At 41.8% G+C, this 14,497-nt stretch overlaps 1 protein-coding gene across 1 annotated transcript in view; it reads left to right on the top strand.

Moving 5' to 3' along the window:
- The first annotated feature begins 4,852 nt into the window (after nt 1-4,852).
- Nucleotides 4,853-14,497, top strand: part of selenoo1 (selenoprotein O1) — a 12,922-nt gene continuing 3,277 nt past the window's right edge. The window contains 9 exon segments of the mRNA XM_034176997.1: nt 4,853-5,394; nt 7,474-7,677; nt 7,753-7,930; nt 9,122-9,252; nt 9,613-9,785; nt 9,788-9,889; nt 10,074-10,242; nt 10,865-11,050; nt 12,122-12,278. Coding sequence (XP_034032888.1) covers nt 4,853-5,394; nt 7,474-7,677; nt 7,753-7,930; nt 9,122-9,252; nt 9,613-9,785; nt 9,788-9,889; nt 10,074-10,242; nt 10,865-11,050; nt 12,122-12,278 — 1,842 coding nt within the window.

The following is a 14,497-nucleotide window of genomic DNA, read 5'->3' as shown; positions in this document are numbered from 1 at the left end:
ACTGGGATTTTGTGCTGTCTGAAGATTCTCTGTAGTTTTTCCCCTACTCCTGCTGAGATAACTCAGACCACCATGTGGAGAACACACAAGATTTGTGAACAAGATCAAGGACCTGCAGCTGGAGGCAGATGAAACTATGGTGTCATTTGATGTGACTTCGTTGTTCACCTGCATCCCCACCGCTGAGGCCATCTCAGCTGTGAGGCAGAGAATGCTGGAAGATGTGTCTCTACCTGAAAGGACCAAACTCACACCAGACCACATCTGCCAACTCTTGGAGATCTGTCTTAACACCACGTATTTCCTGTTTAGGGGGAATTACTACAGGCAGATCCATGGTTGTGCGATGGGGTCTCCGGTACCCCCCATTGTGGCCAATCTGTACATGGAGCGAGTGGAGAAGACAGCCTTGACGTCGTTCACGGGCATCTCTCCCAGTCACTGGTTCAGATATGTGGATGACACATGGGTTAAAATCAAGCAACAGGAGGTCGAGGACTTTACAGAACACATCAATTCGGTGGATTCCAATATCAAGTTCACACGTGAGGATGCCAGAAACAACCATTTAGCCTTCTTGGACTGTGATGTTATGATTGGAGAGTACAGGCAGCTCCAGACAGGTTTACAGAAAACCCACTCACACTGACCAATATCTGCTCTTTGGCTCAAACCACCCCCTTGAACACAAGCTCGGGGTGATCAGGACTCTTCAACACAGAGCCCTACAGGTGCCCACAACTGCAGAGGGAAGGGCTAAAGAACAACAACTTGTACGGAAAGCCCTCACAGTATGTGGGTACCCACGATGGTCCCTGGACAAAGTGCAGAAGTCCCAGAAAACAGAGACCAGATAGACAGGAGACGGAGACAAGAAGAAGTGTCTCTCCCTTATTTAGCAGGAGTAGGGGAAAAACTACAGAGGACCTTCAGACACCACAAAATCCCAGTTTACTTTAAACCGGTTAACACCTTGAGACAGAAATTAGTTCACCCTAAGGACAGGATCCCTAGTTACAAACAGAGCAATGTAGTGTATTATATCAGATGTCAGGAAAACTGTAATGAACACTACATAGGTGAGACTAAGCAACCTTTAAACAAGAGGCTATACCAGCACCGCAGAGAGGTCGCCAGTGGACCTCAGTCTGCAGTTCATCTCCACCTGAAAGACACTAACCACACATTTGAGGACAAGGAAGTTAAAATCTTAGCCAGAGAGAAGAAATGGTTTGAGAGAGGTGTCAAGGAAGCATTCTTTGTAAAACAGTTGAAACCCAGCCTTAACCGGGGGGCGGGTCTCAGACATGCTTTGTCCCTTGTTCACAATGGGGTACTCAGGTCAAAGCAGTTTCAGTCTTTTGTTCATGGTAATGAGTCATTCACGTCATCAGAAGAGTCATCAAGGGAGCCATCAGGGGAGGCTTCCATCCCATCATTAGGAGAATGCACAATAGCTGCTAATTAGAGCTATTGTTTAGTCACTAGCCTATAGCAGTTGGCCTCTCGGTAGGAGGGGTCTGGTTAGGTTAAAAACTCCAGCTTTTGTTGGCTTCTGGTTTATTCTTCTCTACAAGAGTCAAGACAGAAGTCAGACTACCAGAGCAAGAATTTTAGCTGAGGAAGCTTCTGTGATTTGAAGCGAAACATCCTCACGTCAAGCAACCCAGTCCAGTCGAAGATTCAAGCTTCTCTACGAGGTCATGTTGCCTTATGCTGAAGAGGACATGCCCTTGAAATGGGTGTTTCAACAAGACAATGACCCCAAGCACACTAGTAAACGAGCAAAATCTTGGTTCCAAACCAACAAAATTAATGCCTCGCAGATGTGAAGAAATCATGAAAAACTGTGGTTATACAACTAAATACGAGTTTAGTGATTCACAGGATTGCTAAAAAAGCAGTTTGAACATAATAGTTTTGAGTTTGTAGCATCAACAGCAGATGCTACTATTATTCTGAACACCCCCTTTTCTACTTTTTTTTTTTTTTTTACTAATAGCCCAATTTCATAGCCATAAGAGTGTGCATATCATGAATGCTTGGTCTTGTTGGATTTGTGAGAATCTACTAAATCTACTGGTACCTTGTTTCCCATGTAACAATAAGAAATATACTCAAAACCTGGATTAATCTTTTGTCACATAGCACTATTATTCTGAACACTACTGTAGGTGGGAAAACTTGCAAAATCGACAGTGGATCAAATACTTATTTGCACCAGTGTATCATTTGTATTCAGTTATTACAAACATTCACCTTCACGTTTCTTTTTTAACATTTCATTTTAAAGCCAGAAAAGCAATTAGATTTTTTTTTTCTTAAACTGTCTTAAAGTGCATGTGTATATTTGTATGCCTGGCTTGCATGTCTGACTGATACCCTCAATTTTCTGACAGATCATGCCTATATCTACAGAAAAGTGCCTTGTATTTCAGTTGTCAGGGCTCAGTGAATTAAATGGAGCACTCCAGAAAGGGTGGTGATCTGCACAACAAACATTATACACACCAGTATGACTTTGAAGTAATTAAAAGCTTATCAAATGTTTTTTGTTCAACAGAACATTAATACTATTCTCATTTATAGATCTTGAGTTTGTGTTGTCCTGGTTTTGGTCCAAATGGTATCATTGTCCCAGTCATGACCACTCAGACATTCTCTGGAGACTTAAACATGACTCGCTGTGACGTGCCTCAGACTAAGAAATGCATTAGTGATTTGTTTATTTGATTGTACCTCTAGTATGAGGCACTGTGATGTTTCGGAATAAGTACAACCAGAGTAGGGTTCATACTTGACACAGAAATATGCATTTTATACTGAAAGCCATCTCTGAAAACAAATGTCTGTTCATTTGGCATTTGTGATACCTGCTGTATAATTTTGAAGTGTGCAGTTTTAATTAATAAGATTGTGCAGTAGAAATGGTCTTGGATAATCTTGCTTTTGTCAAATTCAGGCTTGAATTTGAACGTGGCATTTTTCCTGAAATTTCCATTCATGGAAATTCATTGTTGGTGATTGAGAGAAACTCTGTAGATTGATCAGGATTCACAAGGTGAAGCTTTAAGTCAGTCTCCCATTGGTAGTTTCTGGCATCCGATTGGTTGCTGTAGTGATCGTATGCCCAGTTGGAGTGGGGCGTTATAGAACGTCATAGCCTATTGTGAAAATTTTCAACACGTTCCAAATTAATCTTGAGGCTGTGACACATCGTGATCCACAAAAGTGAACGATCTGGTTGTAATCTGTGCAGGTACAAGCTAATATGCATGGCAGCTTGGTGGGAGCACAGCAGCACTCGTTGCACTGGCAAAAGCACAACAGAGGTTTGCACATAAGCTGTTTAGTGTTTGTTGTATACCGCTACCAGGCGTCACGCCGTGTGTCTTATTTTCTTTGTACAGACGGCATTGTTATAAGTTGTGTTTTTTAATGTGGATTGGGCTGCTCAGTCATTTTAATGATGGAAGGCTGCAACCTAAAAATGTAAAATACAGTCCAGATTGTTTATATATATAAATATATAAATAATGTGAGTTCAGTGGTCGGGATGTGTGTGGTTATAACACCACACTAAGCCAAAATGTATTTAACATCTGAAAAAGTGTCTTTCTGAAGAGTGTGGCATCTCCTCTGGAAATATAATATACATCTACAGTTCCATGAAAGACATGCCACACTCTTCAGAAAGACACTTTTTCAGATGTTAAATACATTTTGGCTTAGTGTGGTGTTATAACCACAAACATTAGTGCATACACAGTACTGGTGTAAGCACATGGTGCTGTGTTCAATTTCACTTGTAATGGCAGTGATCTGGTGATATTTGTGTGGCACACAACTGTAGACTGCTGCTATAGACAATCGTACCAGATTACCTCGTATTTGGAGTCGGACATCAATTGGGGCCAAAATTCGGCAATGGGAGATGGTCCTTTCACTGTTATCACTGTTGCCTTTTAGTGCTTGTATTGCTTTCTCAGTAAGCACTGACCTGTGCCATACAGGGCTTCTTGCATGTATTGAAATGAAATACAGAACTTGTTACATGTGTAAATGACAACTTGCTACATTCTTCTCCCAAAAGTTGTAGAAATTTTCATTATAAAGTTTAATTATTTCACAATAGATTTCAGTGTATGTGATTTTGGTGACTGTAAATCAGCACTCTGATTTCCCACACACTTTTTGTCCTAATTTTTTTTTTTTTTAATGTGCGGTATTAGAAAAATTGTATGTACTTATCTGAGCTATTAAAAAGGAGTTCTTCTACTGTCAAATGGTGACTTTATCAAACTTTATTTGCTACAACTGTCCAGTTTTAAACATTTTGCACACAATTACATTACGTCACACTGAAATATTCAATTTAAGATATTAAATCGCTTTAGTTTGGTGGTGGTAAACATCAGTGGTGGGTACAGTTCAGCTAAATGCTAACAAGCAAAGCTAGTTCTTCATTAGTGGATTAAGCTTTTCAGCTAACTGAAATCCATGAGCCGCGCTGTCTGAACCTACCTGCAAGATCCCTCAGTCAGTAGGCCACAGAGTGTTCTTATCATGCACCTGTTCCATCTAACAATCTGTCTGCTCAGATAAAACAGTTTGAATATCTGGATTCTTTCAAGTCTAGACTGAGTTTGCCCCCGGACACCGTTGGTTGGATTGTGTCGAACTGTAATTAGGATGGGATAAATGTTGTATATAGGCACTTTACTTACTTTGCGCTTGTTTCCAGTGGGAGACATAATAAAGTGACACCGTGTCTCGCAAACATCCGCTCTGGTTGTAGGATTATGAAAGCGTGAATTGGCTTTTTTGGAAGCAGACTGATGGCTCGGTTCGGATGTCTTATTTAGGAGCGGCGTCCGTCTTCCGCCCCGGTCTGACCGTCTTTAGGCTCCTGAGTGCCGTCGGAATGGAGGACATGGGTCCGGCTCTGAGTCGGTCCCCGCTGGAGCGGCTATGTTTCGATAACGTCGCGCTGCGGAAGCTCCCCGTGGAGCCGTCCGAGGAGCTGGGGGTGCGGCAGGTGAAAGGAGCCTGTTTCTCTCGGGTGAAGCCGCAGCCTTTGGTCAAGCCTCGCTTCGTGGCTGTTTCGGACGGAGCCCTGGCCTTACTGGGGCTCAGAGGAGAGGAGGTCTGGAACGACCCTCTCGGACCGGAATACCTCAGCGGCTCCAGGGTCGTGCCCGGTTCCGAGCCCGCTGCTCACTGCTACTGCGGACACCAGTTCGGCCAGTTCGCCGGGCAGCTGGGCGACGGAGCAGCCTGCTACCTCGGGGAGGTCAAAGTTCCAGCTGGCCAGAAACCTGAAGTCCTGCGGGAGAACCCGAGCGGCCGCTGGGAGATTCAAGTGAAGGGAGCTGGACTGACCCCGTACTCCAGGTAGGAGCAATTAAAGGGACCATATTAAAAATAAAAATACACCACAGGCACCAAGGAGATTTATACATGCTTAAAATAAGATATCTGGACCAGGGGTCACCAACACTGCTCCTAGGGGTTCACCTCTGGCTGAATTCCTGCTCCTCTGCTCGGGATGAAAACGTTCCACTAGTCCTAGTATTAAGGAGAGCATGTTGAAGTTGTTTTTACATTTATGGTAGGCTATACGTTGCACTGAAGTAGGTTAAGTAATGTTACAAAAGTAACACTTAAAAAACCCCCAAAACATTTAATTATGGTGAATTACCATTATTTATTGATTTTCAAATCAACAGTTTTATAGACAACAGTCCGATTAATGGTGTATGTCAACAGAATCATATTTTTGTAAATTGAATAAAACTGGATCTGGTTTGTTAGCTAGCTGAAAGTTTTATTTATTTGTGAACTTTAAAATCAGTTTGGGTTTGTAATGTACACACCAGCACATAATTTAAAGCGGTTAGGACTAGTGGACCCTCCCTGCTCAGGATCACCTGTCTTATGTTTTCCAACTTTCCTTTATCTGAGATTACCCTGTACCAGATTTGTATATTTACTATATCTGCGCATGCACAGAAAATGAAGTTTATTCTGTACCAAGTTTACGCTTTCTGTGTGTGGAGCAGACCAAAATCAGGTTTAATGTGAATAAATTCTGATCTTGTATCTCAATCATATTGCTTCCCAGGACTCATTCAGCAGTACTTTGCCTGGACAGTGTTTAAAGTTGTTTTTCCTCAATAAACCACATCTCAGGCCTCTCTGGGTAAATACAAATCTGGGCTAAAAAGCTGTAACCATCCAAAAGAGTTAGTGAGATTTAACATAATTGTGTAACGATGGAATGTGTTCCTGTAGGTCACAAGTCTGTACAATATCAGCCCCCCCTTTTTTTTTTATAAAACGTTTTATTCACAATCTCATGGGAAGGAGTTACACTGCCCTCAAACCTAAATTGAAACGGTGAGGTCTCTAATTGCTGGACATGGCTGTTACCAGGTTTGAGGGTTTTTTTTTTTTTTTTACCCAACCAACTGTAGGGTAGCCAGTTGTTTTGGTGTTGATGTATTCAGTTAATAACACGGGAAATGCTGCCAAAGTGATCATCTCAGTGGCTCACCCCACAGAGCAGCACACCAGTAGTTACTTTTTATTAGCTGGTGACTGTGTTTTCATTGTAAATCAATGCTGCACTGATGGGACAGTTTTTTGTCTTGAACAAAAACATTAAGAGCTGAAATCTGTAACTTTCAAATTGGTGGTGATATGTTTCAATAGGCCACTGAAGTTTTTTTTTAGGGGCAGATGTATTGTCCAAACGGACAAAAATGAAGTTTTTTTTTTTTATCCAAAAATCCCTTCAGGAGGAAAATTACGGCCTTTTTTAGGGTAGGGGATAAAGGGGCCAAAACAGTGACATAGTCAAAATGTGGATTTTGACCTTTGAATATCTTTGTGCGCCCTCAGTAAACCTCATTGAGCTCATGGTATATGAATGTATGGATAGAGTTCTCCCATTTAGTGTTATATTTTTCAAGGCTAACTGAGGGCGCCGCCTATAGGTGGCGCTTCAAGTCACAACTTTTGGCATTTTGGGCTACATTTGGGACCCTCTCAGGGCCTCCATCCTGAATAAGCTTTGCTCCTTTATGCATATTTGGATACACTGGGACAAGTTCTTTACATATTTGCATAAATTGCGGTGGCTTAGTTGGGGTGCTTTTGCATAGGTTACAGACTATGGCTCTTAAAGCCATCTAAAAATAGAGCCCGGTTTAAAAACTGCTGATGTTACTAATTAAACCTTCTCTAGGGGCTGTGCTGATATAAAGCAAAAATCCATGAAAATCAGTCTTGGTTAATCTTAGTGTCAAACAGACAAAAAGATTGGTGACATTAATAATTGCACTGGATCAGTCTGCATGAGTCACTCAAAGAAGCTGATGCTGTCATATATGTTTGAGAAGTCATTCATGCAAGTCGTGTATTGTTAAAACAAAAAAGCTCCATTCAGTTGGGTTCCTCTGGCCTCCACAGACAAGCAGATGGCCGTAAGGTCCTGCGTTCCAGTATAAGAGAGTTCCTGTGCAGCGAGGCAATGTTCTTCCTGGGTGTGCCGACTACCAGAGCAGGATCCGTCGTGACCTCTGACAGCAGGGTCATGCGTGATGTGTACTACAGTGGACACCCTTGCCTTGAGAGATGCTCCGTGGTTCTCCGCATTGCTCCCACCTTCCTCAGGTGAGGGCATGTTGTGTCCTTTCATCAGTCATTAAGTGCTGTCAGTTCTATATATTGTTTTTGCTTTGTGTGCAGGTTTGGATCCTTTGAGATCTTTAAGCAGGCAGACGAATACACAGGCTGCCAGGGTCCCAGCTATGGTTGCGATGAGATCCGAGGTCAGATGATGGATTATGTCATTGAGATGTTCTACCCAGACATCCAGCAATATTACCCAGACAGAGTGGAGAGGAACGTGGCATTCTTCAGAGAGGTAATTTCATATTGACCCGAGGCCAAAATATGCCCATCGGGTATTGTGAAGACTTTGCATCTGTCTGTGCTCAGTATAAGTCCTTTCCTATTACTGCCAGGGTCTTCAAGTTCACAGGGAGCATTTTTGGGACACAGACCTTGGACAAGTTCAAAGATGGCTACCCTTGACCTATCTTAAATGGTCAAAAGGTCACATTCTGTACCCTATTTTTATGCTTATATGGCCGAGGGTATTTCAGCATTGCGTTGTATTTCTCCATTCAAACAGAACTTTTATGTGTGTGCATGTTCAAAGGGGACTATACACCAAATTGGCAACAAGCCATCTTCAAATGCATGCACATCTACATGCCAGTCAGTGTGAAGTATGGATGATGAAGTATGGATTGATGATGACATCAAGATGGAAGTGTGTCATGCAAAGTTCTTTAGACTGACTGCAACATTGCAGTGTAAAACCAAACTGAAATTAGACCAAACAAGAATCCTTGTTCAGGATTTTCATGTGTGAAAACACCCTAAGATGTTGAAGATACTGAACTCTAAATCACATCATGTACACTCACCACCCACTTTATTAGGTACACCTTGCTAGTACCAGGTTGGACCCCCTTTTGCCTTCAGAACTACCTTAATTCTTTGTGGCAGAGGTTCAACAAGGTATTGGAAACATTCCTCAGAGATGATGGTCCATATTGACATGATAGCAACACACAGTCGTCCATTCTCCTCAGACCTCTGACATCAACAAGGCATTTTCATCCACACAGCTCATTGGATGTCTTCTCTTTGTCGGACCATTCTCTGTAAACTCTAGTGATGGTTGTGTGTGAAAATCCCAGTAGATCACAAATTTCTGAAATACTTGGACCAGCAACCATGCCATGTTCAAAGTCACTTAAATCCCCATTCTGATACTCGGTTTGAACTTCAGCAAGTCGTCTTCACCACATTGAGATGCCTGAATGCATTGAGCTGCTGATAAGCTATTTGTATTAACAAGCAATTGAACAGGTGTGCCTATTAAAGTGGCTGATGAGTGTACATTATAGTGCCCATGGGTTGTTCATATGACAGAGCAAGACAGAGCATGTGTAGATGGACAATTTTCTTCTGTTGTTTTTTTCAGATTTGTATATTGATTTGGACACACAGTTCAACAATCGGTGTCTCCTGCCTGTGCGTATAGGTGATGCTTCGTACAGCTCGTCTTGTGGCTCAGTGGCAGTGTGTGGGCTTCTGCCATGGGGTCTTGAACACAGACAATATGAGCATCCTGGGACTGACACTGGACTATGGACCGTATGGCTTCATGGACAGGTTAGAGTTTTGCAGTGTGTTTTATAGCCATGAAATGAGTAATATTTTAAGTAGTAAGACATTGCCATGCAACAGTAAGAGTAGGTTGAAAAAATAATCAACTAAAATAACCAAACTGACTGTTAAGACGGCTACTTTCTCAGTATGTTATTGTGTGTGAATAAATGTCACTTGCCCAACCAGTCAGACTGCTGCCTGTGGCGTCATGCATGAAGTAGAATTAAAAGCGAGATCAACTACATACTGAAGAGTTTGTTTGTGTGGGTGTGTAACTGTAGTTCGGTGGATATGGAAGTTCTGGGTGTGACGTTTCCATTAATTATCAGGTTTTTAACAGATTCCTTCACTTTTTTGTGTTAGGTTCGATCCTGATTTCATTTGCAATGCTTCGGATAACTCTGGCCGCTACTCTTATCAGGCCCAGCCGGCTATATGCAGGTGGAACCTGGTGAAACTTGCAGAAGCTCTCGCTCCAGAGCTTCCACCAGACCGGGCCAAGGCTGTTATGGAAGAGTATCAGGGTCTCTATAATGGCTTTACCAGGAAATCATGAGGAAGAAGTTGGGTTTGCTTAAGAAGGAGGAGCCTGAGGATGAGAGCTTGATCACTGAACTCCTGCAGACCATGCACAACACAGGTGAGGTTCAGCTCTTCTCCTAATGTGTACAGAAGCGCTAACAGGTTTGATGAGGGCGAGCAATTGAATCTGGGAGATGCAAAAACTGACAAGCCTTTAAGGCTTCCAAAAAAGTAGTTACAGGTGGGAACATCTATAATGTGTTTTTAAACCTTTCTATTTACATTTTCTGACCATCTTATAGGTGCTGACTTCACAAACACCTTTCGTACCTTGAGTCAGATTTCCTGTCCCATCAAAGGAGAAGGTGAAGGAGAAGAGAGCCTTGTCAACCAAGCCACAGACCTCCTGCTTCAACAGTGTGCATCTATAGAAGAGCTCAAGGCTGCCAACAAACCCACGATGGATCCACGGTGCGCTTGTCCGGCACACACTGTACAGGGCTTAACACACCAGGGAAGTCTTGACGTTTGCATGTTACTCATGTTCACCAAAGGCGGTAAAGACTGTGGAGCTCTTCACACTATAGTCATAATTTTCGTGGATAAAATTGGGTATTCACCATGACACACCTCTTTGAATGTTGCACAATTTCAGCTTTGGCTGATTTTATTTGCATCAGGATTGTAACTTGGTAAAATCCAGAGATGAGACGTAGTCCCTGGAAGAAGTCTGTGGGCAGTTTTCCTATCGGGACATTTGGGCTTAATATGAGACTTCAGGTGCCAAGAAATGAAGTTGACTTTACAGTGGTGTTGTCACACATCTGCTAATTTCTGATTGGTATTTCAGAGCTTGTCAGTGTTTTTAAAATAAGTTGGTAACATAACCACATCAGTGTACGAAATCGTAAATAGAAAAAAATGAATGATTGAAGGTGAGGTGGAAACGATATAGTGATCAACATATTTCAGTTGTTTTTCTTTACCAAAATCACACAAGTACTATTTCAGACTTGGATTAACCAAACTAACACTGTCTTCTGTTGTCCTCAGCATGCCTTTAAATTTACAGCTCGCATTTTGTCATTGACAGTGAGCTGGCGATGCTGCTGTCTCTGGCTCAGAGCAGTCCAGCCCTGTTTCAGATGATCTCAGACAGAATGACAATAGCAAGACAGCTAGAGAGGCTCAGCAAAATGAAAGAGTTAATGGACAGCAGCCAGGAAGAGCTGAAGAGCAAACAAGCTGAGGAGTGGACCAGCTGGGTTACACGATACAGGTGAGATCAACAGAAGCAATTGTTCGTGAAAGACAAAAACCTAAACATTTTTTGCTACAGTTGTACCTCGTCTAACTCGGGTGAATATCGGTCATTTTGGGGGACAGGGCATGGACGGAGGGACTCAGAAAATGCATACTGCACGACAACTGCATCTTATTTGCATTATTATCACTTACTGAGATACACAACACGTGGAATCAAATTAACAACATTTAATGTCATTTCAAAATGCACGACACCCAGCAAATGCATACATAAAAAGTTGGCTCACTTTAACTTTTGTCGTGTTGGCTGGTACCGCGCTGCTCTCCAAATTTGCCACGGCGTCCTCATCAAGCTGGCTGTTTTTGGCTGCTGTTCATTGTCGTACTATCCATGATAAAGTCATCCAGAATATCCATATTGGGACCAACACACACTTCTCGCCTTTTTATGTTATCGTCTGCAAACAGTTCTTGGTTTGAGCATGCTCTGACATCATCACTTTATGCACAGCAGATGGGTATTGGGATACCCGCCTGTTCCTGCGGGCAGGTATGGACAGGTAGTGTAAATGTAAATCTATGCTACCGGCCCAGCAACACCTCAGTAAGTGATAATAATGTCTGGTATCATCCAGGTGAGCTACCGTCCCCATGGCACTATTTTTCTCATTGTTTTACTGTACCCGCCTACTATTAATTTTTCCAACACTTTTTTTTTTACATCACGTTTTTCAGCATTCTCTATCTTGTTTATTACATTCATGTCTTACGGTGAAGGACTTCAAATGTATGTTTTCTGTTAAAATCTACAAAGAAGTCATACATTTAAAGTATTCTCAGGTCAGTGATTCAAGTCTTGCTCATTAGATTTACTCTGAACAGCATGCACTGTGGACAGTTTTTCTTCAAGTGCACACAGACTGGATAGTGGCAACAAATCAATGATTACTTTGTCCAACAAAATATACCCGCTGGCTGGCAGATGTATGATTGCCTCATTAGCAGAGGTCTGTGTTCCCTGCGTGCTGCTCCAGTTATTTTTTCATTACTGCTGCAGCTCCTGCAACTGAGTTCTTTGTTCCAGGAAACGTCTGTCCCGGGAGCTGGAAGGTCAGAGCGACGTGCAGGCTGTGCAGGAGGAGAGGCTGATGGTGATGGACGGCACCAACCCACGTGTGGTTCTCAGGAATTATATTGCCCAGAATGCAATTGAGGCTGCTGAGAACGGAGACTTTTCTGAGGTTGGTTTCTGATCCACAGCGATGCTGCTTTTATTCTGGTTGCTAAATTTGCCCACTCTCATACATGTGTGTGTATTTCACTTTGTGTAAAACACAGTCACAGTTTGAGTTTAAAAGTTTGGTGCAACACACTGAAATGTTGTGAACATCCTGTGTAACGGAATGCAGGGCTCTGTTTCTGTCAGAATTAGAAACTAAAGCAAGATATGAGAGCATAATGCTAATGTGAGTGGTAATGTATGATTGCCATTCGTTTCTTGGAATATACACGATTAAACCTAGAGCTGCACGGTTTATCATTTGAGCATCATGGCTGTGGTGTGCACTTGTGCAATACTCGCACCACAAGGATGTAAGCCAAATGAAATCTAATACTTCCTGCTACTTTTTTTGGGGGGGGGGGGGCGCAGTCCTTATATCTTCCTTGACTGTAAGAGAGGTCTATCTGATGTAACATTAATTTATTGCGTTATAACCACAGACATAGAGTAGGCGCCGCATCGACCGTTAATGTCTATTAGCGCTGATGAGCCGTAGGGCCGCCATCTTTAGAATGGTTATGTGACCCGCTCCACTCAGTGCTATTTGGCAGGTGCAGCACATTTAATCCATCATAACTCTCTGAATACTAAGCTGATTTTCACACCTTTTTTTTTTCCTGCAAACATCACACATGTAGCTGTGACACAGGACAAATGGTTTGCCATATTTTAATATTTATAGTGGGATTAACAGTAATAGAATATTCTGATATAGCCTAAACTGCAGACAGGTATTTTGCGAACACTGTAAACACACACATTATACATATATACACACAATAATATATGATAGAGAAGCAGATAGTGGCAGTAAAGTCAACTATTTTAGTAATTTGAAGAGACATGATTAGGTTTTTATATATATATATATATATATATATGAACAAAATACTAAGGAATACTTTATATTTCTATATAAAACAATAATAGATATATAATGGCAACTTTCAATTCCATTACAATTCCATTTATAGTTCTTTTAAAGGTAACAACTGATGAATTTCCACTTATGTACCAGATCGTGGCAGCAGACACCTGGACAGACCCACATGCCGTGCAGAAAGTACAACCCCTGGCAATAATTATGGAATCACCGGCCTCGGAGGATGTTCATTCAGTTGTTTAATTTTGTAGAAAAAAAGCAGCTCACAGACAGGACACAAACCTAAAGTCATTTCAAATGGCACCTTTCTGGCTTTAAGAAACACTGTATAAATCAGGGAAAATAATTGTGGCAGTCAGTAACGGTTACTTTTTTAGACCAAGCAAAGGGAAAAAAATATGGACTCACTCAATTCTGAGGAATAAATTATGGAATCACCCTGTAAATTTTCATCCCCAAAACTAACACCTGCATCAAATCAGATCTGCTCGTTAGTCTCCATCTAAAAAGGAGTGATCACATCTTGGAGAGCTGTTGCACCAAGTGGACTGACATGAATCATGCCTCCAACACGAGAGATGTCAATTGAAACAAAGGAGAGGATTATCAAACTCTTAAAAGAGGGTAAATCATCACGCAATGTTGCAAAAGATGTTGGTTGTTCACAGTCAGCTGTGTCTAAACTCTGGACCAAATACAAACATGGGAAGGTTGTTAAAGGCAAACATACTGGTAGACCAAGGAAGACATCAAACGGTCAAGACAGAAAACTTAAAGCAGTATGTCTCAAAAATTGAAAATGCACAACAAAACAAATGAACAAATGGGAGGAAACTGGAGTCAACGTCTGTGACCGAACTGTAAGAAACCGCCTAAAGGAAATGGGATTTACATACAGAAAAGCTAAACGAAAGCCATCATTAACACCTAAACAGGAAAAAAAAAACAAGGTTGCAATGGGCTAAGGAAAAGCAATCGTGGATTGTGGATGACTGGATGAAAGTCATGTTCAGTGATGAATCTCGAATCTGCATTGGGCAAGGTGATGATGCTGGAACTTTTGTTTGGTGCCGTTCCAGTGAGATTTATAAAGATGACTGCCTGAAGAGAACATGTAAATTTCCACAGTCATTGATGATATGGGGCTGCATGTCAGGTAAAGGCACTGGGGAGATGGCTGTCATTACATCATCAATAAATGCACAAGTTTACGTTGATATTTTGGACACTTTTCTTATCCCATCAATTGAAAGGATGTTTAGGGATGATGAAATCATTTTTCAAGATGATAATGC

The sequence above is a fragment of the Thalassophryne amazonica genome, chromosome 8, assembly GCF_902500255.1.
Source record: "Thalassophryne amazonica chromosome 8, fThaAma1.1, whole genome shotgun sequence".
Taxonomy (NCBI): Eukaryota; Metazoa; Chordata; class Actinopteri; order Batrachoidiformes; family Batrachoididae; genus Thalassophryne; species Thalassophryne amazonica.
The sequence above is the reverse complement of the archived record's forward strand: the minus strand, read 5'-3'. Positions and strand labels throughout refer to the sequence as shown.